The 24725-nt window shown below is 27.9% G+C and overlaps 1 protein-coding gene across 6 annotated transcripts; it reads left to right on the forward strand.

Annotated features, from left to right (window-relative positions):
• The first annotated feature begins 5 nt into the window (after nucleotides 1-5).
• On the forward strand, nucleotides 6-24355 carry Unr (cold shock domain-containing Unr). 6 transcript variants are annotated; one of them, XM_043045241.3, is made up of 16 exons: nucleotides 6-286; nucleotides 657-894; nucleotides 3775-3924; nucleotides 6338-6434; nucleotides 9331-9479; nucleotides 10092-10340; nucleotides 10426-10509; nucleotides 10872-11038; nucleotides 12662-12833; nucleotides 12919-13062; nucleotides 14123-14449; nucleotides 15271-15446; nucleotides 16510-16739; nucleotides 19335-19501; nucleotides 20818-21008; nucleotides 22627-24355. In XM_043045241.3, the coding sequence occupies exons 2-16, from the start codon at nucleotides 874-876 to the stop codon at nucleotides 22889-22891; spliced, it is 2589 nt and encodes an 862-aa protein (XP_042901175.1). In that variant the 5' UTR covers nucleotides 6-286; nucleotides 657-873; the 3' UTR covers nucleotides 22892-24355. The 6 variants fall into 6 exon arrangements, with proteins under 6 accessions (XP_042901175.1, XP_071036703.1, XP_071036704.1 ...); XM_071180603.2 differs by having other exon boundaries at nucleotides 150-286; nucleotides 3775-3946; XM_071180601.2 differs by having other exon boundaries at nucleotides 271-420.
• The last annotated feature ends 370 nt before the right edge of the window (nucleotides 24356-24725 follow it).

Consider the following 24725-nt stretch of genomic DNA (forward strand, 5'->3'; position numbering starts at 1 on the left):
TCTGAATTTTCAGTTTTTTCAGACGCTTAATTTGCATACTCATTTCTCAATCTACTTTTTCTTTTCTTATCTCTTTAGATAAAACAATATATTTATCCTTGCTTTCTTAAATTAAACTATATTTATAATTCATAACTTTATTTATATGATCGCTAATTTCCAAGTAGTTTTTAAAAACATGGATAAAAATAAAAAGTTTTGTAAGCAGGAGATTGCAATTCAACTCAAAAATGTATCAACCAAATCCTAAGATGGCGGCATGTTGTCGGTGATGTGATTTGTCGAGGTTTGTAAATATTTGTGTGACTAATTTTTTATCCATTTCAAGTTTTTAAAATGTATTTCAGCTCATAAAATAAGTTCAAATATTATTTAACATTGTTTCCTTCTTCAAACTAGGCTTTTTTTTCTAGATAACAAGTGAGCCCAGAACAGTGTTTGCGACTTTAATTAAATGTATATGTACGACATATAACTTGTATAAACCTTTTGTTTACTTTTAATTATTGGTGTTTTACTTAAGCTATTTGTAATTTACAAATGTTTTATTCATGAAACTAATAAAATATAGTACATGTTTTAGTATTATTGGGTAATAAAAATGTTATTTGTTGTATTTTGTCATAAATATTCATGTTTTTTTCTCTTTATTTTAGCATGACATTTTAACTTGGACAAATTCATTCAAACAGCTCAGGAACAAAAGATCAAGTCAGCTCGAACACATCTACACTCACTGTTAAACATCTGAGGCACTTCCATCTGCTAAATTTCTACCCAAATATTTTGGCCTCCTTGAAATTAAGACCACCTTAAAAGAAAACAAAGTCTGCTGCCTTTCTCCCTTGGATATATCAAATTTATCGATTCTAAATGGCAAGCCCTCAGTGGAAGGTAATTTAAAGGATTTTGTTTATATTTTTATTAAATGCTTTTGCTTTTTTTAAATGTTATCTAAAATAATTTTTAATGTAATTGATTATATAAGGGTTTTTTATTGCCAGGGCCTACTGGGGTTCAGCACACTGCTTGAAAAGACACTAAATATGTTTTTTTTTGTTTTAATATTTGATATATTTTTGTTAATTGATAAAGTTTTGTGATACATTATTAATTTTAATGATGTACAAAAATTTAAAATAGTCCCTGTGCTTATTATGCTATGTTTTTATAAATAATATAATTAAAATTCCATGTTTTTACCTATTTTCAAAAAGGAAAAACTTCCTTATTGTGATCTTGCAATTTTGAAGACTTTCGTGTAGTAGCTAGCAAGAAACTAAAAAACAAATAATAATAAAAAAAGAAAGAAAAACACAAAGGGAAACAACAAATGTAATATTTTTTTAATCAAAAATTAAAATTACCAAATTTCGAAAGAGGGTACTAAATTGAAGTTCGGGTTATAGACCGTGTTTGCTCTAGTTGTGTCCTGGTATATCCTTGTTAAATTAGGTAATTTAAATGTTCACCTAAACAACTAAGATAAACCAAATTATATTTAAATAACTTTGATGTTTATTTTAGCAAATGTTGTGATGTTTGGAATTTTATGGAGTTCCCTCTTTATTTTGATTTTTAGTAACTTGTAGAAAATGTACCTTATGATTAAAATATTTTTCTTTTTGGAAATTTTTTAGAAGTTGACAAAACAATTATTACTTGATGAAAAATGTGATACAAAGGAATAATCTTATCTTAAATGAATCGTAATAAGTAATTTATGAATTTATATCCGAATAAAGAATAATATATTTGCGATTATGTTATTATTTGTATAGAATTTCATGTTTTTTGATAACTAATAATTCATAATTTTGAAAATTTAATTAATTTCATCTTTAATAGTTAAATATTTGTAAATAGTTGGAAAAGGCAATTTTGTGGTAATTTGAAAAATTCTGTAAAAAAGTGGTTTTTTTTTTTTTTTTTTTGGTTGCATGCATAATAAGCATAAATTATTCAGGAGTGTAGTACCTTTTGCTCTTAGTCTAGGCACTTTTTTGTTTACATATCTCTTATATTGTAATGTATTTTTTGTATGAGTACGAGATACACATATTTTTTGGCTCTATTATTTGTATTTCTTTTAATCATATTTAAGCTTGCTTCAATCAATGCATATAAGGAAAATTAGTATTATTCATTTTTAGAGACTAAATTATCACCATAATATTATTGACTTCTGTATTTCTTAATTAGTGGCCTTAATAGGTACCTAATATACTAATATAGGTGCTATAGTAATTTTTTTTATTTTATTCTTTAAATGGATAAGTGTTTACCGAAAATTTATTTAAAAAAATGAAAAGCAGAATGCTTAAGGTGATATGAGCAAATTGAAACAGGCTGGCTCGTTTTCTTACTATTGGTATTTTTTATTTATTATTATTATTTTTGCTGCAATTTTTGAGAGATCCATTCTGTAAAAATTATTCAAAGGCTAGGTTTGACCTTAGCTCGTGTACCCTAAATCAAAAGTATACAAATTATATCAACTTTCATTTTAAAGCGCATGTACGTCTTATTAAAAAATAACATGTATGAAATGCATGCAAAACTATTTTGATTATTCTATAATGTTACTATTACAGTATTAGTTTAATGTGATGTGTGTAGTTAGACTTTTAAAAATTATTTTGAATTATTTAAATTTTTTCATCTTTCTACCTTAATTTTGTCTTTTCTTCATTACATTATGCTGAGAATACCGAATTAGAAATGTAAAGAATATTCAGCCACTATTCAGTATGTGGCCTTTTTGCCGAATAATCGGTTGGCCGAAACTATTTTTTACTATACATTATTAGAAAGAAATAGTTTTTACACATATTTGTTATGTTAGTTTGAACTCTAGCAATGATCTTTGTTAGTGTTATAAATATTACACACCTTGTCTGACACCCCTTGGCGATTCAAGTTCAAATAATAATGTTGGCTGGTTGACTCTTATTGAAATGACCACAGTGCTAAAGTAAATTATCCTCAGTGGTAGATTGATCATCAGTTAGAATATCTTTGTTCTTAGCCGTACTGCAAGTGGTTTTTATGGTAATACAAATACTGGTTAGTTTTGTCAAAAAGTCTTCCGTGGTGACAAATTTGTCCCAATGCTTGATTTAGGAGTTTTATTGTTTTCTGGGCTTGGTTCAAAATTTCATGAAGTTGAATATCAATAGTTATAAATCGAATCTGCATCAGCTATTCAATGCTGATAATAATAGTGCATATAATTTGTCGTTGGGCAAACTAGACTCTCTTTGAAATTCAGAGTTAAAGAACATGATGAAAATGTCCATTACTAAGAAAATGTAAAATCATCAATTGCTGCACACTGTTGGAATCTTGGGCATAAATTGATTTTTACAATGCCAAAAATTATTTTCACCCCAGTCATATCAGATCATCCTGATATGACAGATCACCCTGATGCTCTGAAATCTTATTTTATTCATATAAATGTTGATTCCCTTGTTAACGACATTAGTTCCTAACCACCTCGCCCAAGTACACGAAAATTCATTTTACCATAACTTTCCCCTCTCGTCTTTCCTCACTGTGGGTTTTCTTGTTCCGTTTTCCTCTTTTGGTTACTGTAGTTTTTCTAGTTTTGTTTCTCAGATTTATTTTTCCGTTTTTCAATCCATGAAGTTTTTTAATCAAGTAATATCTTTGTTTCAGTTTCTTAGGATTATTTATTTAGCATAAAAATATTTGTATAAAATTTTTTACCGTATTATTCATTCAATAAACTTTGTATTTTTCTTTCTACAGAACTTCCAGCCGTCAGCTCAAGATTCTGCAATGCCCAGTTGTCACCGATCTCCATCTTTCAATAAAACAACGAACGACGATTGTCAAAACAGCAATAGTTCTAGTCCCAGTGGCATTACCAGAGAAACAGGCATTGTTGAAAAATTACTTGTAAGCATTTCGTAAGCACTATGTATGTAAATGTAGTTTTTTGTAGTAGCTCTATTTGTTTCTCCAATTCTATAATAAACTTTCTTTTTTTTTAAAAAAAAAAAAAGGTTTTAGGGCAAAGTTTTTATAAAAAATAAGCTATTTTGAACTTTTGGTATACAAGATTTAAACCAAAAAGTCATTGTTCATAGATTTTCTCTGAAATAATCTTTTTTGCCTTGTGTTAATGCATTTTTAGAAATTATTAGTTATGTTTATAAATATTTCATTAGACTATAAAACATTTTCTATATACAACATCTCTTACCATAACTGCCAAATTTGATAGTTAGTTAAACCATAAGCATTTTGTAATAAACCAGTAAAGGGTTTAGGAAGTTCGATAACTGATCCTTCATCAGGATCAGGGGTCTGTCTGGGTTTTTCTGAGAGGTACCGATTTTGTGAAAATTTAGACATATTTTGTGAAACTTAAAAATTATATTAAAAAATCGACACAAAAATATGGATTTACGGGTTACAAAAATAAAAGTTTACGAAAAAGTGTTTAGTGAAACTACCGTTTTTCCTAAAGTTGAATTTATGAAGGTACCGCTAAACGGTAGTAAATTTGGCCTGGACAGACCCTGAGATGTAACTTTATATCTCTACAGTGGAGAGGCAATTATCCGAACTCTGAATTGCTGGAGTGTCTAAATATCTAGATCATAGAGGTCATGTGTTATTCCCACCTTCTTCAAAATAAAAATTGTAAAGTTACTTTTTTATTTTCAGAATGTCTGAAAGTGGTCGAAAAACGGTTTCTTTTGTCCCTTGGTGATCTTGGAAAGAAACTCACATTCTTTCGGTACAGTTGCAATGTGGGTAGCAAGTAATTTCTAATGGGGGAACTGTCTTCTAGTAAAATTCTAAAACTTTTAAACGCGTCATTTGTAATATGCAATAATAGGCACTACTTTAATTGCCAATTCTAAGCCTGGAAAAAGTGTGAAAGGGTGTTACTTAAAAATATTCTAATAGCCATTTTTCAATATTGTCCAAATATCCGTATTTTTCTTTAATGGCGCTCTGCTGTGTGTATATACAATGAAACATCCAGGAAAGACCACCTCTGTGTAGTGACTTCCTCTATTTACTACCAATTTTGGGCGGCACAGACTTTGTGTTGAAGAAAACCTTTGGGGGAGACCATCAAAACCTTTCTCCCAGTGAATCTGGAAATCTCCGCATCAAATGTGGAAAAGGTAAAGTAAGGAAACACGCAAAAATATCGGAACAAAAAAATAATAACAAAACAAATAAGTAGATTTAAATATATTCAAAATATTTGTGGGTGGCTCTTGTTAAGAGAGCTCCTTTTGACGATTACTGAAAGAGATCGACAACCTCATGATAGGATCAGAATAAACTGAAGACTATGCAATCAACGATTAAATGTTAGATTTAAAAGTTAAATTCTAAAAAATTATTTTCGAAAAACCAAGCTTCTCAAGCAAACCTTATTTTTTTAAGTAAACTGCTTTTTCTGATATAAAATTAAATGCAAACTTAAATAGAAAAATATAATTGTTTATTTTAAATAGTTCTATCATTCATAATTAATAAATTTGATTTTACTCATAATTCTCTCAGTAGGGGTCTCATTGGGGTAAAATTTTATTCATCGATCCAGTTTTTATGACGCCAACACAAGTTGCATTTCCACAAAAAGAAAATGACACAGAGTAAAATTTAAATTGCTTACAAAAACTCATGTATGTTTGATAACATTTTGAAATAAAGTGGAAATAATCCCTAAGAAGGACCAACCTGTATTTATGACCATTTTACTGTGCAACAGAGATTGGTCACTCCTGAGAAGTCTCACTGTATATATAAACTGAAGAAAGTAAAGTTCCTTCTAGAGTTTGATTTAATTCTCTTAAAATAATAATTTATGTCCTATTTTTTTTTTTTTTTTTAAAGAAAATCAATTTTATTATTTTTTTTTTTAAAATTTGGTAATCATTTCATACCCATATAAATCGTAGACTATTTGATATAGACCTGTACATTTTTAATAAGTTTGTTAGCAGGTTTTTAATTTAGTCTGGGGGGGGAATATAGTGGAAGCTTAATTATCAAAAAAGGTGAATTTTTAGAAATCCCATTAGGAAAAAATTTTGTAATTTTAAATTTTAAAAAAATCACTAGTACTTTAGTTTTATATTTGTTTAGGCAGTTTAGTCACAGCCACAGAAGTGTAAGTTTTATCAAAAAGTAGTGTTGAACAAAATTTTGTTATGTATTTGTAATTAGGTAAATCATAATTGATAGTAACTTATAACCTACCTTAACACAAGAATGCTTTTTTTGTTTATTTCCAAATTAAATTTCTTTATTTTTTTTTTCTCATTCTGCTTTTATATTTTAGCATTCTTATGGATTTATACAGTGTTGTGAACGTCAAGCAAGGCTTTTTTTCCATTACAGTCAGTATTCAGATAATATTGAACACCTAAAACTTGGTGGTAAGATTTCATTTTTCTTATTATTAACATGTTTTATACATTCTGTCGAATGTATTGTTCTGACTTCTATGTTTAAAGATAAGTTTAATAGAAAAAGTTATTTTTATATAAGAGAAAGTTTTTAAATATGAAATGCTATCATGTAAATTTAGGTTTATCTTTATTTTTCTTTAAAAAAAATCAGTGTGAATCTTGAACAAAATAATTTTTAATAAACAAAATATTTAAAAAATTTTTTTTTAATTTTTTATCTTGTATAAGTTTAGTTAATAAGCAGGGTTCGTGATTTTTTTAAAAAAAATCAAAAGAATCAGATTTTTTTGATTTAAATCGGATTTTTTTGATTTAAATCAGATTTGTTTGATTTTTATTCAAATACACTGTAAGAACTTTAATTTATGATTAAAAAAATTATAAATGTTTAAACAAATTAACTTAATATTAAAACTATATTGTAACAATATTTTAGAAGCTCTAACTAAAACATGGCTTTGAATGCATAGCAACCATTTTGAAAGAAATGCATGATTAAAATTTAAAGACTAGATGAAATAGAGAATTTAAAGAATACTTCAGGGGTCTGTTTGGGTCTTTCTGAGAGGTACCTATTTTGTGAAAATTAAAAATTGTATTAAAAAATCAACACAAATATAGTAAAAATATGGATTTATTGTTTCTTACGAGACACAAAAATAAAATTTTAAGAATAAGTATTTTGTGTGATTATTCTATCATTTTTCCTAATGTTGAATTTGTAAAGGTACCGGCTTGGACAGACCCCTGTGCTTTAACTATTAAAACAAAGTTTCAGTTAACAAACCATAACTTTAATTCAAAATTGTGATTTCTTCTTTTTTCTCATGATTTTTAAAATGACAAAATAAATGTAGCAGATTGTGTTTATAAATGTTAAAAAACATCTGAAGTATTCATCAAAAAATAAATAAATATTTAATCTATATATTTTTATATTAAAATATTCACTTTTAATTCTATATCAAAATAGATAAGTTAAGCTAAAAAAAATTAGAAAATCTATGTATTCATTGGAATTTTTTTTCACAAAATTTCTTTATAGAAAATCAGATAATGTCAAAGATACTGTAAACATATTACGAGAAAAAAATACCAGTTAATAACCCTACTGCATCAAATAGACTTCGAAAGAGTTTGAAAGGGAAGAATGACACTACAATAGGAAAAAAAACATCTGAATTCATCAGCCCGTTTTTTTTTTCTTTTTCTGTTTTTGGCATATTACGGTAATTTCTTTTTAATATAACCTCAAGCTTCAGAAATATACATTTTCCACCAATAAAATATGATGTAGATTTTAATTAACGCTTTTTCATTCAAAAGGTAGAATTTTAATTAACATTACTTGTATTATTTTTTGAAAAAAATTCATGTTTATTAATTACTTTCTACAGCTATGCAAGTCTATATTAGGACAGCATTAAATGTTTACTTTAATCTGTACTTTCAATCTCAAGAATCAAAAGATTTTTAAAAATGTAATTTCAAATGTGTTGGAATTTAACACACACCAAGAAAGTAATTTCGTTAACTAAAATTAATTAATGCAGCAATTTATTTAAATTAAATTTTAATACTAAGAAAAGAAAATAATAGAAGTATCAAAAATTTAAAACACTGTCTTTTAACTTTTAAAATCAATATATATAGATAAAAAAAATTAGTTGATTTAAATCAATGATTTTTTTAAAAAAATCATTTGATTTAAATCATGATTTAAATCGTGATTTAAATCAAGCTGATTTAAATCAACGAACCCTGTTAATAAGTAATACTTTCTTCAAATTAAACTAAAATGTAATAATTATTAAAAAATACACATAATAAAGTTTGGACTAAATAAGGTAAACTACTTATCGATTTTATTCAGTTTTTTTTATGTTTAACTTTAAATAACTTAGGTACATTTTTTATAATGTGCATGAAGAGAAATTTTTCTCGCACTTTTTGATGAATTATTTACAAAATGAATATTAATATGCAGTGCTTAAAACATGGATTAAATTAATTATTGACAATCATCAAAAAAAAAATGTGTTTTTTCAAGTTTATTTTTAGAATAATTGAACATTTGCTGAACAGAAAAGCTTTTTTGTGCATTAACTTTCTTACAGTTTTTCCCCCCCTCTATAGCCTGGAGAATCTCTACTTACAGATTTTTAGTACCTTAAGGTTGATTGGATAGTTTATAAGTTAACCTGTAACAAGTATTACTTTTGTGACTTAACATTATTAAAACATTATCACATTTGAATTATAGTATTAATGTTAATGTAGTTTATTTATTTATTTATTTTTTAAATCTGAGGACCTGTGCACAGGTTGCCTACATCCCTAAAAAATTTTCTTCCACAAGTTGAAAATGGCAATTTCGACCCTTCCGCCTAGATGTGCGATTTTGGAGAGATTATTTAGCTGTATAACAAAAGTTCCGGCTTAATTCTGTTCTTTGTTAAAGCAAACTTTCAAGAATTAGTTGACTGGGCAGGCAAGCCAGGAAAAAGGTTTAAAAAAATTTTTCAATTTACATTTTTAAAAATTTCTAAAGCAATCTAATTTTTTTTTTTTTAATTTTAATTTATTTGTTTGTAATTTTTTAAGGTAAAAAGTAATTTTAAATATTAAAAATAATTTTATATTTTTATTTACACATTATGCTCCTTGTCGTGAAAAGTCACAGGCGTTTCTGAGGTTGGTAGGCCTAGTATTGATATTTTTTCATGATAAAAGTACATCATTTGCTTTATTTTAACTATTTGCTAGTCATATAATTGTTAGTGTTTAAAATGACACAGCCAGATTTTTGGAAGATAGTACTACATAGCTATACAGTTATTTTATTTTTGTGCAAAATTTTCAGATGCAGTTGAATTTGAAATGACATATGACCGACGTACTGGGAAGCCGATTGCAAGTTCAGTTTGCAAAATTACATCTGAAGTTCGAGGAGTAATGTGTGAGGAAAGAGTTTCAGGATTCATTACACCAGCAATAAAAGAAAATACTGAAGTAAGATCTTTACTAGTTTGTTCATTTTATGTTCAGATTTCTTGAAAATCTTATTCTATACTTTCATGTTTTTCCAAGTTTGAGGTTGAAAATGATATAATGTCCATATCAGATTTTTAAAATTTTAACTGGCGAAAAAAATAAAATTATGCTGAATGTAACCAAAATTAAATATTATGAATATTAAAAAATGTAATTGTTGTAATTGTTAATTCAAAAAATTTAACTTTCTTAAGAAATTATGCTTTCGAAAGATATAATATGTTATACCCTGAAGATAGTTGAATGTTGCTTTTTTTTTTTTTTTTTTTTTTTGTTTTTGGTTGAAAGATTTGGCTGCACACCCTGTAAAAGATACCTTCAACAATTTTTTCAATCAATTAAAAAAAATGATTAAGTGATTTAATTTGCAATGTGAATCAAGTTATTTAAATCGCGTCAACCTTTCTATCTTTATTGCTTAAGAACATGATTATAAAAGTTTCTGATTAGTTTGACTTGTGAATAAATAATGACTTTCTTTTTCAGATTAAATACAAAAAATAAATATTTTTTCATCTTGTCAAATTAACCCCCAAAATAATGTTTTTTTTTTCCTTTCCTTTTTTGTAGGGAAGAGTTGCATATGAAAACAGAGGTGAATGCTTTTTCCTGCCGTACTCCGCAGACGATATCGATGAAGCGGCAGAGTTGCAGCCTAGTGATCGAGTCACATTTCGAATTGCTACTGATAAAAATACAGGAAACCTTAGGGCTTTTGATATTCGTTTGGAGAAACCTCCTCCTGCACGTTATCAGGGTGTAATTTGTGCACTAAAGGAAACATTTGGTTTTATTGAACGAGCAGATGTAGTTAAAGAGGTGAGATATATTTTTTTATCCTTTAGAAAATGACTTTGTTGTTATACTAATTTCTTTCTTTTAAAAAACTATGTTTTCTTTTTAGATATTTTTTCATTCCAGTGAATGCAAAGCTTTTAAAAATCTTAACCTTGGAGATGATGTGGAATTTTCTGTACAGACAAGAAATGTAAATTTTTTTTTTATAATTTTATTTTTGTAAAAAAAACTTTCCTAAAAATTTTCTTTATATTTCCTAGGTTATGTTCACTTAAAATTGTTTCATTGTGGCAGTATGACTTATACTATTTAACATTGATTGCATAAGATTAATGAATGAAAACAAGTGCTTAAATTATTTTATTTGTTCAATACATATCTAAATGTTATCACATGTTTTAAATATTTATTAATAAAATTTTTTAATAAATATTTAATTGTGCTACATGGAAACCATAGTACTTTTATATGATATTTGCCCAATATCTTTAATTGTTTGTTCTCAGTTTAAATTTTAAACAGAGTTTCTTCATACTTTTTTTTTCCTTACAGAACAAAGAGGTTGCATGTAATGTTGTCAACCTACCTTTGGGGACTGTAGTTTTTGAAGATATAAGTCCAGATTTATTAATTGGAGAAGTGACTGAAGTTATAGAAAAAAGTAGATCTCGCTCCAATGATGCTTTGCCTGGAAAAATTCAAGTGCAGTTAAATAATGAGTAAGCATTGTAATGACGTCTTGCTAAATATTATTTATTTAAAAGTAACTAAAATGTGCAGATTTTTAATCTTGCTTACCAAAGATTTACTGCAAATATTTTTTGTGATATTTGGAGCAAATGTTATGATAGATTGAAATATAAGTAGTTAAACTTATTAGAGACTATTGAATACCTTTTATATTCACACTAAAACTGCACGTGAACTTAAACTGTACATGAGAATCAAATCTTTATCCTGTGAAAGTAACAGTCTAAATTATCTTGAATCCAGCCATTTATTTGTATGTCATTAACCTAACAATGGGTTAAAAATTTTATTCAAAAACATCACTTGATGAATGAATAAGAAATCAAGACAATAAAAATAAATACATGAGGAAATATATACCATAATTCAAACAAAAATAAAGTTTCTATAACTTAAGTGGGCGTAATCTTTAGAAATATTTTTTTCTATTAATCGACATTTAAAAATATTTCAGTTTGAATATAGTGCTGGTATCTTTCATGTTTTTTAATTTATAAGTGGAACCATTACAAAACTCTCTTAAAAATCAGATTCACTGGCATACATTTTTAACCTTTTGAGGCAAAATTTTTACTAAATATATTTTCATTTTTTATTATTAATTTAGGTCAAAATAGTGAAAACATTAGTACTATCATTTTAATAATTTATGGTTATAAAACACCTGTGTCTTTTTCTTGGTAAAGGAAAAGTCTTTTAAGTACGGCTCTTTTCTAAGCAATAGTTTTTCTAATTTGCACGTATTTAAAATTATTTAGATTTAAGGGAAACAGTTATTCATGATTGAAAATTCTTTAATTTACAAAATCAATTATTGATAAACTTATGAATATAAATTTTTAAAAAAAATATTTGTTTCTGAGTACTATTAACTTAATTTTTTAGTTACTATTAAATTGTTTTTGATAATTAAAAAATACATAATATATTTTTACCTGTGGAGTGTCAGAAAAAATATATTGAAGAGACGCCGGTGTCCCATCTGCGTCAAAGGATTAATTCATAATTTTAAAACTAAACCCTTTTTGAAAGACATGTTTGTAATTTCTACTGAAACAGGACCTTATTGTCACATATTTACAAAAACAAAAAATTAGCTGCAAAAACTCCATGCTATAGTAGACATATCCAGGAGTCTATCCAGGCCGAATTTACTACCGTTTAGCGGTACCTTCACAAATTCACTTTTAGTAAAAACAATAGTTTCACAAAATACTTTTTCTTAAAATTTTATTTTTGTATCCTTAAGAAACGATAAATCTATATTTTTACTATGTTTTTGTGTTGATTTTTTAATTTTTCACAAATTATGTCTAAATTTTCACTAAATAGGTACCTCTCAAAAAAACCTAGACAGACCCTTGATAGCTTCAGAAAATTGAGTGTTTTCACAAATTTACAAAAACTGAACTTTTTCAAAATGTCTGGTATAATCCCTATACAAAACTACAATCTGTATTACCATAACAGTTCAACTAAATCCTTAGCTCATTTAAAAATTGTGTTATCCATTTAATATTTTCCATTGTATAATCCCTTTTTTTTTCATTATATTTAATAAGACTAATGAGTATCTCTCCTTTTTCTTGTAGTGTGATTTATTATCCTTTTGGTGAACGTGATCCCAAAGCTGAATACACCCTTCAACTTGGTGATTGGGTGCAGTTTAATGTGGCCACCGATCGACGAGACAATCTTCAAAGAGCTACTAATATTGAACTTCTTATAAATGAATTTACTTTTTCTAAAGAAAAACGAGAGCAGGTATTTCCGAAATGCATAAATTATAAAAATGCTTCCAGCTTTGATGAGTGGTTTATGTATATGTTTTTGTAAAATCTCTTTACAGGGATTTGTGACTTCTTTAAAAGAGGCTTTTGGATTTATTTCTTACGGTGTGCGAGAAAATCGGGTATACTTTCGTTTGAGTGAGCTCCTTAACCCAGAAGATGGCATAAAACTTCAGGATGAAGTTGAATTTACTACTGCTCAGGTAATTTGTTTTAAATCAAGATTTTAGTTTTTGCTTCGAAAGCAAGATAACCAGTATAATTTTGAATAAGTAATATGTTACCTAACCAGTAAGTGGCAAACGATTTTAACAATTAATTATTTTTCCTCCTAACTGTTAAAAATTATGTATCGATAGAAATTAGGAGTTATTATATTGCTAGAAATTCTCTAATACAAATGTTATGCCTATTCAAAGTATTTTGTCGTCAAGCCCCTAAGTTAAAAGATAAAATGCTATTGAGCAATGAAAAGAGCAACTAATAAACTTAATTCTGGTGGGTGAGTATATAAACTCCCTTGTTAGTATTTCCCCGTCGTTATATGTTACAAACTGCACAAATATACTTTATTTTATACTTCGAACTTCTTTCATTTGCTGGCTGTTAATATTGACCAGGCTGTTGATAATTATTAAGAGATTAGATTAATTTTTATCACTAATGTGTTTTCAATCAATAAACTAAACTTAGTGGCATGAAAGCCCATAGAGGGACAAGGCCTCTGTGCTCATCTCATTTTTCTTGACCTTTGTGCTCGGAGGTACAAGAGCAGATGTTCTGGTTGAAAGGTCAGCCCAACGTGGAACCCTCAGTGTTTAGTTCCCAAGCATACTTGGTACTATTTTATTGACCCATTGAAGGGATGGAAGGCTGAATCAACCTTGCCCGGTCCAAGAATCAATTTATACTTCTTTCAATTAATAAGAAACTTAAGAACTGTGTTTTGATTGCTTTTGAGCAGCAGTTTTACCTTTTTTTTCTTAATTAAAAATAAAAACTAGATGATTCAATTTCCCCCCCCCCCCTAAATGCTTAATACCATTTTGTGCATTCCACAGCTCTAAATTCCAAACAAAAATTATGCTTCGAATCTATTGTATATCAAATTAAAATATATAAATGTGCATCAAATACTCTGTTTAGTAATAATTGATTGAGTTTTGCAACATTGTTAAATTTTTTTTAGAATACCTAAATTTAATTTTTAAAAGTGCAATATTTCCGCAATTTTGATGAATATTTTTTCTCTTCGTATTTTAGGATCCTGCTTCTCCTGGCAGAATCCATGCACTTCGTATCAAAGTGCTTCCACCAGGAACAATAGTTACTCCTCCAACCAATGGCTCTTCAAAACAGGACCAAAGAAACTCAGATGATTACTATATTGGAGTGGTTGAAAAAGAAGCTCCATCCCGTTGGTCTTTAGAAAGCCCACAACGAGGTAGTAAGAAATCTGCCCAAGAAGAAAATAGTGATGAATTGTCGGGGGAGGGCGTTATTACTCTCAACAAAAATGGGGCCAAAGAAAGTGTGTATTTCACTACACAAGATTGTGAGCATCGCTCCTTCCCCCGAGCCGGTGATAAAGTAAGTGATCGGGTGGAAGTTTTTATTATAGCTTCATTTTGTGTCCGGGAGGAGAAAAACTTAAAATCAAAATTTTGTTCTCTGATCCGACTAATTAAAACTCTTAAGTCTCTACTAGAGATCTGTATAATGTTAATATCAATTGCTTTCTCGTCATGTTTTCAAGTTGGTCTTTTTTTACCATATGAGAATTCTTAAACTAGATTTGTGTCATTTTAAAGTAGTTTTTTTTATTTTTCTAAAAGAATGTTCAAAATGTATTTCAAAATTTTTAATAGAATGAGTATTTATAATTTTTTCTCTTTAACTTGTCTTATAATATTCATCAAGGCTCCCACTGAAGACTTTGGATTGTCAGGGAATTTTATTTTGACTCCTAAATGCATGGAATTGTGTGGGAAAGTTGCTTTTTCTACAAAAACATGGAAAATTCAAACATTGTACCTGGAAAATAACCAGTCTTAAAATTTTCAATAATAAATAGTAATAGGTTATTGAGATTGGATTTATAAAATTCTGTCATCTATTAGAATTATTTGTAGTAAAAATTTTACATTTTAGTGAAACTATTCTCATTCAATGGTATTTTTTTCTCTCACAATATCTAATGTTTAACATTACAAATAAAAAACAAAATCAGTTTTGCAATGAAAAATTGTATGATATAGATAAAATATGGTCTGAATTTTCCTGAAATACCTGGCTGGAAAAGTCTGGCAGTTTTTTTTTTCTTCTGAAATTAAGTTGGAACCCTATTTTCTCATATTGTTTTGTTAGAAATTGTGTTTTAGTTTCATTTGACTAATAAACTGCCATTTCAGGTTGAATTTATGCTACTTACCAAAGATGACAAATTGTATGCTAAACATGTGAAAGTAATGTCAAAAATACGAAATGGTTTCCGTTACACTCATAGAGGATATGTTGCTGCCTTGAAAGATACCTTTGGATTTATTGAGACTGAAGATCATGACAAAGAAGTATTTTTTCATTATAGGTAATTGAAAAATTTTATTGATTAGTTAGATTTTTTAAAGTTGTATCAAACATTTTTCTCTTTCAAAGAATTGTTTGATTTTGCTATTCCTTGAATGATTTGATCTATATGTAACTATAAAATAATTTTGTAAGGTGAAATATTTATGAATATTAAAATATCATGAAATTATGTTGTGTATAAAAAACGCATCTACTCTTATCTTCTTGATTTCAGCTTACACTGAACCGCAAGAAGTTTTTCCAGAAATAGATGGGAGAAAATATGCATTATAATGATAAATAGTGTTATAAAGTTAAACTGCTTTAAGTGTAAATCTTAACAGTGTAAATTTAATCTTAATTAAAATGTAAAATTTATATTTTTTTTAATTTTATAGTTTTTTTATTGTAATATTTTTTAAAAAGTTAGTGAAACTTTGTTAGTAAGCAACTGTAATTAGTAAACAACTGTAATTAGTAAACAACTGAAATTAGTAAACAACTGTCATTAGTAAACAACTGTAAAAATGAACTTCAATAAAATTTTCAAACTTTTTGGGAATCATAATAAATTACTATGTTTTATATTTTTGCCTTACTTAATAAGAAATATTAATGGCTAAGCAACCATTAATATTTCTTATTAAGAAAACATGCTGGTGTGCAATTTATTAAGAATGCAGTGATGTATTCTTCAGATCCAAATTTTTTTATTCAATTATTCTCTCATGATTCTGTCTAAAAATTCATGCATTTTATATATTGGAAGTAGGCTTCAACTTCGTAACTTGTAAAGGCTAGAAAAATATTTATAGCTCAGAATGATATGTCTTATATTTTTAAATAATACTAATAAGAACAGTTCTGGAAGTATTTATAACTATATAATCAAAAGAAATAACTGTATATTTTATGCTTCAAACATTTATTTTGTTGGCTTTTTTTTGTTTATAATATATGTGATCTATGATTGTAAGTCTTAGACACTCTCCCAGTTTTTAATCTATTCTTGGAGTTTATACAAAGTTCATTTTCTAATTAAATTTAATCTATTTATTTTGTCATTCTTTTGTTTGTTAAAGTGTTTTTGATGGAAATGCATCGTCCCTTGAAATTGGACAAGAAGTGGAATATGGTGTTACTCACAAAGGTAACAAACTGAGCGCAGAATGTGTTCGTAAATTATCTTCAGGTACTCTGCAAAAGGAAGATATTCAACCTGAAATTTTGAATGGTGTTGTGGTTTGTCCTGTAAGATGCTTCAATCCGGATCAAGAACAGTATTCTGGAAAAATACGTTTGGCTTCTCATGGTAAGGAATGCTTACTGAAATTTCATTGTTTATAATTGTGCATTGTACCTTAATTATTATGGGTAGCTGCCACTTTCTCTGAAAACCGAAGAAAGCTAGGATTCTTAAGGAAATTCACGATCAGCTCTAAAAATTCCTTGAATATCATTAGTACAGGGACTGTTCCACACCTTATAAACGTTTAGCCAGTAGTGTTATCATTTGTCTTATTGTCATTACTACTTTTATAAATAGTTTAAATTAATTTAATGATTTTCTTTTATTGAAATCAGTTTCTTAAATCATTAAAATTATAAATCATTATTGGAAATTAATTTGTCTCAAACTTTTATTAAATACAAATTTTTTATTTAAGATAATAATGAGTAAATCTAGATAGCAAATAATTTAAAATTTTAGTTTTATAAATTTTTGTATTCATAGATAAATTTTAAAATGCTGTTAAAAATCAATCTTAATCTTGAAAATTGGTATAATCGTAGGAACCTTGGGTTTGTTATTAACTGTTATTTAATTGTGATTTATTTTTTTAAAAGGTGCAAGTCAAAATTAAATCACTCCTTATTTGCATGCACTAAGAATACTAAGATGCAATTTGACAATCAGCAAGCCTGCTTGAAATCATGTGAATTAGGCAGAAGGTGCATTTTCTGTTTTTTCAGTAGCCTCATCTATGGCCAACAATAAAACTTCAACCCCACACACACCGAAGCCCGTTTAATAAGGAGGACCCAATCATTTATTTCCAATTCATTACCCCAGAGGTATTGGATTTGTTATGGGAACTTTTTTTTTTTGTAACCCCGATAGATTTAACACGCACCAGTCACCATAAATACACTGGTATTTTTCAGCTGACTCAAACTCACATTCATAACTGATGTTTCAGCGATTATGCAGGTAAATGCAACACTATTGGAAAAACCAGTAAAAGCAAATTTTGTGAAATATTAATGATACATTTTATTTCTTGTCAATTATATGCCATTTTGTCTGCTCACATTGCTTTTGTTGTAGTTGCACTGTTTCACTTTTCCCAATGCACTTTTATATGTACAGTTTTCATAGTAAACTTCTTCTTTATTTATTTAATTTATTACAGGTATTATCTAAGTATTTACTTTGATGGAATACTATGTTTTATGCTCCAAATAAGTTGTTGCTAAAGTTCAGATTTTTTTGATAGTGCGAGGAAACCATTTTTTGGTTATCAGCATTGGCACGACAGCCCTTTGTGAGCCTGGGCCTTCCTCAGAAGCTTTTCCCATTCTGCCCTTCTCCCAGCAATTGTTTTCCAGTTCTTTACTTTTAGGATGGCAAAATCCTCATCCACACAGTCCTTCCATCTCTTTTTGGGCCTTCCTCTTGGCCTTTTATTGGAGGGGGTTGCATTAGAGACTCTCAATGCTGTTTGTTCTGGGCTCATTCTCACTACATGCCTGGCCCATCTCATTCTACTTAATATAATAGATAATTTTTGGTTATACCTTTAAAAAAAGTTGGGTAAAAAAAACTTAATTAGGTGTCTAAATATAACTATGACTAAATGTAATGATAATCTTCTAATCTAATAAAGTCTTAAATTATGTCTTTACGAAGATCCAATACAAGGATAAGGATGAAAACTTTTATAAATTTATTTTTGAAAATTATACAAATTATGTAATTAGTGTTTTAATACTGCCTTTTATGTTATTTTGAGATTGTTAAAATATACTTTTTTAAACTGATTTGGGTGGGAAAGAAAAAAAATATCATGCAATTTTCGCAGAAAATATTTAAAAAAAATCTAATAGCAAGCAAACATATGATAAATTTACTTCCTAGAAATGCTATCTGTGTAATTATATTGGTGTAGTTTGTCGGAAAAATTCACAGGAAATTCTAGAATGCTCGCTATCCCATTTAGATTGTGTAGCAACCTTCTCCGAGATGCTTCTAAAGATCTTGCAGATTAAAAAAAATATTAATTATCAGTGTATTTGTATAGATTTAATAATGATCATCACAAATATTTTTAATACTTCTCTCCCTCTGATTAAATTCATCAAAAATGGTTAAGATTAATTAATTGTTTCTGTTGTAATGTACACTAGGGAACCGATTATCCGGAACGATCGGGACCATCGTTATTCCGGATAACTGATTTTTCCGGTTTTCTGAATCACTACAAAAAGCCGTTTTTTTTATTGCTAAACCCAACTAAAAAAATATTTGGAAATAATCTTAAAAAGAAGAAAAAACGATGAAGTAATACACTGATGATTATTTTCAAAATGATGGTAAGGTAAACATCTTTTAAAAAAGAATGAAAAATCCTAAAATCTTATGAGGAAAAAAAAGTTTTTTTTAAAAAAAATGGCGGGAAAATTTATTGAAATTCATTCCGGTTTTTTGGTTTTCCGGTTTTCTGATTTCCGGATAACGGGTTCTGTACTGTAGTTCAATTTAGATTTTATCTTTTCCTTTTATTTCATACCATACTCTTAGCACTTCAGTATAATACATAACAGTGTTCTCGATGAATGTTTCAACTATTGTGTCTTTGTCTTAAATGACCTTAATCTTAAATGAATAATCTTTTTCTGATTTTAGCTGAAAATATGGATGAAAATTTAACAGAGTATGAATTTGGCATTACAAGCTTAGATGACAAACATGAATTTCTCCAGAAAGGGGATGTTGTCCAATTTCAGATCGGAATCACTAAGAAAGGAAAAGAGAGAGCTGTTAACATTAAAGCTATTCGAGCTAGGATACAGGTTAGTTTGATTTTTGGTATTTATTTTAAATTATATAGAATGATTAGGAATAAAGTAATCAATTTTAGTGTATTAATTAATGTGTAATCAATTGTCTTTTTATTATTACAAATGTAATACAAGGGTGTCACTATTCAGTCCTGGGGACTGAAATCAGTCTTGAGAAAAAATCAGCAGACTAAATTTCATGAATTAATATTTTTTTTTTTTTTAAATTTAAAATGTCCTTTTTTCCTTAAAAATTTTGTAAATATTTTCTGTTAAAAAGAAAATAATATATTTTATTGAAAACAAAGTTATTTTTCATAATTATTGCAAAATGATCAAGTAATGATGTTTCTGTTACACAAGTATTCAGAAATGTAAAAGGTATGCAAAAATTGGAGTTTATAAATGTTTCAGTGACTGCTTGCTAACACAAAATTTGTATTACTGTTGTGTCTAAATAAGCTTCAGATTTCATTTTACCTCAATGTTTTAAAATAGTTTTTTTTTTTTTTAAAAAAAAGATAGAAGACAAAAAATCACGGTGAAGCAAAAAATAAGTAGAGATATAAATAGCTTCATGAAAAAATAAGTGGTTTATTATTCAGTGATTAGTGTAAAAAGACATAAAGAGCTGTTATTTTTATCTTGATTGCTATAAAAAAAATAATAAAAGGAAAAAAATTTTGAGAAAAATAATCACATCCTTGATTTAATATAAGTGCCAGGTAGATTTTTGAGTCAGTGAGCTATAAATTTCTGAAAATTCTGGTGTGCAATTGGTCAAGAAATAAGTTTAGTCTTGAAATTTTTTTAGAGTTGCACCTGTGTGTAATATTAGAAAACATTAATCATAGTTATTGTATCAAATAAAAATGAGAAAAGTATTTTAAATAATGTATAAATCATTAGTTTTCACTGAAATATTTCTTCAGAAGGCATTGACAGGAAGCATCCTATTGAATTAATCATTTCAACTGTAGTTAAATTGTTTATTTATTATCATTATGAATTATAATTGTAACATTCAATGCAGTAAGGATAGATTTTGAATTTTTTATTCATTTTTAGTTTAGCTGCAGTTATTGTAAGGTAGTCTAAGGTGTTGATTTAAAAAAAAAAAAAAAACTAGAACGTAAGAAAACCTAAATGTATACAAAAGAAACCAGTGCTAATTATTAAAGATATGTAAACCAAGCTTTGAAATTTACCTGTTATCTCAATTTCTGCATTGAATTGTATAGCTGCCATTATAATAATAAAGCTAAACTGACCAAAAATTATTTTGAACAATGATAAGATACCTTAATTTGTTTATTTTGAATGTTTAGGCAGTTGTGGATACTATCAAAGGAAATTTCGGATTTCTCGCCTATGAGGCAGAGGAGGGTAAGAAGTTGTTCTTCCACATGTCTGAAGTGAAAGGTGACAGTAATATACAGGCTGGAGATAAAGTGGAGTTTGTTGTTGTTTACCATCAGAGGACTGGAAAATATTCTGCTTGCAGTGTTGTTAAAATAGGGTAATGCTTTCATTCAATAGTTTCACTCAGTTTTGAAAGTGTCTTCTTATATGTGTGAATTTTATGATACTTTTCATAACAGTATTAGTTTTAATTGAATTTACAGTGCTGTGTTTTTTAATATAATGATTCCCCACTTTTTGCTCTGTTCACCAGCCCTCGTACTGGTTTCTCATCATTCATCTTTTTTTCTTACTAGGGGGCTAGACCCACAATTCTTACCCTCTCATCAACCCTGATAATTGCTTTGCAATAATTGTTGTTTCTTAGCATAAAGTTTTTTCTACAGAAGTTGAAATTATTCACTTATATATGTGTTCTATATAGAACTCTGTTTCCTTATGCTTGTGCCCCCACTTCTCACATACGAAATTCATTTCTCCAAAATTCATCTTACATTACTTAAAACAAATTTTGAAAATTTACACTAATTTTAAATAATTTTTGAGAGAAATTTTCAAAATCAATTTGCCTTTTCATTTATTTTTCCTTTCCCTCTAACTCCTTGTTGCTTCCACCATTCTTAAACATTCATGTTCATGCCTGCTTTTTATCTGACAGTTAAACAATATCTTTCCAAATTAATATATTAAATATCGATGATAATTACATAGCTTCTTTATCTAACTTACCTATATTTTTATTTTTTTTTCTTCCTTTTTTAAGCTATTTTTGCTTTACCTTTTATTGTCATTTTAATGTGAGGGTTACAAAAATAGTTATTACTGATTTCTGCTGCTTGCTTGGTAATATTACTCACTAATTTACGATGTCGTATAAAATAATCCCAGCTCTTGTTGGGGTGCCAATAATTTATGACGAGTTTTAATAATTTCATTTTTCTGGGGGAAAAAACATTGGTTTAAATCTTTAAATCAAAAGAAATGCAATTACGATTTGTAGAGATTTAACGATTTTAAGAGAGCAATATCAAACGATGCTTCTTTATTGAAAGCATTTCCTTTAAAAAAAACACTTTTTCTCAGTTTAAAATATTTGTTTTCTGCCCTATTTACTTATCATTTGACTTGTTCTTAAAAGTAATTTTAGTTGGTATGCTAGTACTTACTGTTGAAATAAATACAGGATTTTAACATTAATAAAAATATGAATTAATATTTTTTTAAAAATTAATTTGGCTAAAGAAACTGTTAGTAGGACTGTAATTTGGGAGAAGAAACTGTTATCGTAACATCTCATATTTGGATGCTACTTATCCTGTGGGTATTAGGGGTAAGTTACAAATTAAAAATTGTTTATAAATACAGGTACCTATTGTCAATTTTATTTTTTAATGTTTCAGTAAAGTATCTGAAAAATTGAAGTAAATATTGCGAAGTTTAAATAATCCCTTGTTTAATTTTTTCTATCATAAATAACTATACTATGTTACAAGAAAAAATTATTTGATACAATCTCCTCTAACTCCCAGATGTTAGGTTCCCTGTCACAACATCTATTTGGTTGCAATAATAATGAATAAATAATAAACAATGGTTGCAATAATAACGAAGCATGCTTTGCAATGCTTTTTTTTAGGCATTTCAGAATAGCACAGTGGCATATGATTCAATCATTGTTTTACCATAGATAAATATTTATATATATATACTTACAGGGAAAGACAACCTCTGGAAAGACCAGAGCGACTGAATCGCATCCGCACTATTTCATCTGAAGGAGGAGGCCCCCGCCTCATTTTGGTTCGTCAACCTAAAGGCCCGGATGGTTCCAATGGATTCAAGCTCCTCCGCACTGTGAATGAAGATGAAGCCAGTTTGCCTCAACTGCAATCTAATGGAGTCATTAATGAAACATGCTCACTCCTCAACGAAATGCATTTAAATGTGGAGCCTAATACTCTTGTTTGCTCACAAGGATAACTTTCTTTTGTTCAAATCTGTTTCAGTAATCGCAGTGACTTTAAACCCTACATATATTACGTTTGGATTACAGCTAATAATGTAGACTTGCATTCATTCGGAAAAAAAAAGAAAAGAAAAAAAATTAGCTAATTATTCGGTTAAATTTTTTCTTTGTCCCTAGAACTTCCCTTCCTACTTTTATCATTTATAAGTTTCTCATATCTATATATTAAAAAAACGATTATAATTTATAATCTGAAAAAAATATATAAGGTATTTACTGTTGATATTCTGTCTTTAGACAAAATTTATGTTAGTTCATGTTTTAAAATAAAAAGTGAACAGTGATATAAATGCACCCCTGCCAATTCAGCTAGATTTAGAACTGACATCCAATTTCATCGGAGTAGATATCTACTTTCTATTCTCAGCTAAAATTCTCAATGATTAATTTTTAGGAAATTTTTCTATTTGGATTTTTATGATGAAAATCCCAATTAGATAATTTTTTTTACACTTGTCTTATTTTTAAATCATTTCCTGTTCTGTATGTGTAGGGCTTTTTTGATGCTCGTCTATTATGATTAAAATTTAAATTATTTCATTGTTTTGCACCTTCAATGTTTTTTGTAATGAAAATCCCTATTAGCTAATTTTTTACACTAGTTTCATTTTTTAAATCCCTCCTTTCACATTCTTTATATATAGGATTTTTTTTTATTACTATTTTTATTATGATTCAAATATAAATTGCACCATATTTTGCACCTTTGTTATTATTATTATTATCTTTATATGAAAAATATTCTGGTGAAATCTTTGTTAAATTATATGATTTTGATTGCTACTATACAAAAAACTTTAGAGTAAGGCAATTTTTTTATGAAATTATTTTATTATGAAATTCGTATCCCACCTTCTTTTTCTTTTATTTTTATAGAAAATAACATAAGTGTATTAATCATCAATCATGAGATCTAGCTGTAACTGCAACTAATTGGCAGGTGTGCAAGTGATACTCCCCATTGTTTGAATGATAATGGTTCCTTAAGTTCTTGAAACAGAAAGTGAGAGTAAACTAAGCATTGCAGATACCAGCACGCTTGAGCTTGACGCATGTTTACAGGCTTCTTGCCTATTCATACTTTGCTCTTCCATTTGAAATTGAAGGTTGTTTTTATATATTTTTATTATTTTAGATACCTTTTTTGGAAAATTTAACTTATGCGAGGAAGTGCATAGTGTGTATTTCTTTTCAGGCAGGCTCTCTAAAATAATTGATTGATAATATTAAGTACGCATCCATAAAAAGTTTAACGAAATTTTAAGGTTTTATGTTTTTATATCCTTTCTAAAAAAAATGATTTTAAAAAGTTAAGAAGCCGCTAAACATGTGCCTTATATTATGATGTAATTAAAACAAATACTTTGTAACGGTGAATAAACTTTTTGCAGAGAAATAAAAAGATCAAGTGCTGGCAAGTTTGTTGTTATTACTTTGTTCTTTCTTTTTTCTTTTCACTCCATGACACACTTAACTGGACTGTGCCCCGTCCGTGCACTGAGCCAAGACTTTAATGGTCTCTACTGATAGTTGCCTAAGGAATTTGAATGAAAAATAATTTGCTGAACCTCATAACAGCATACTTCTCTTTATGAGATTAAAAATGTACAGTCATAATTTTTTTTGAATATAAGTTACAGGAAATTTTTAAAAATTACGTAATTATACAATGAACGAAAAAGCTATTTATTTTTTCGAATAAATAGCTTTAGCTATAGCTTTTTAATAGGTTTTGAATTTATTTACGTAAGTGGGGATGAAGTTTTTTTTTTTCCTTTATTGTGAAAC

This window comes from Parasteatoda tepidariorum, chromosome 8 (assembly GCF_982258835.1).
Source record: "Parasteatoda tepidariorum strain Cologne lab strain chromosome 8, Ptep-v5.0, whole genome shotgun sequence".
Classification (NCBI taxonomy): domain Eukaryota; kingdom Metazoa; phylum Arthropoda; class Arachnida; order Araneae; family Theridiidae; genus Parasteatoda; species Parasteatoda tepidariorum.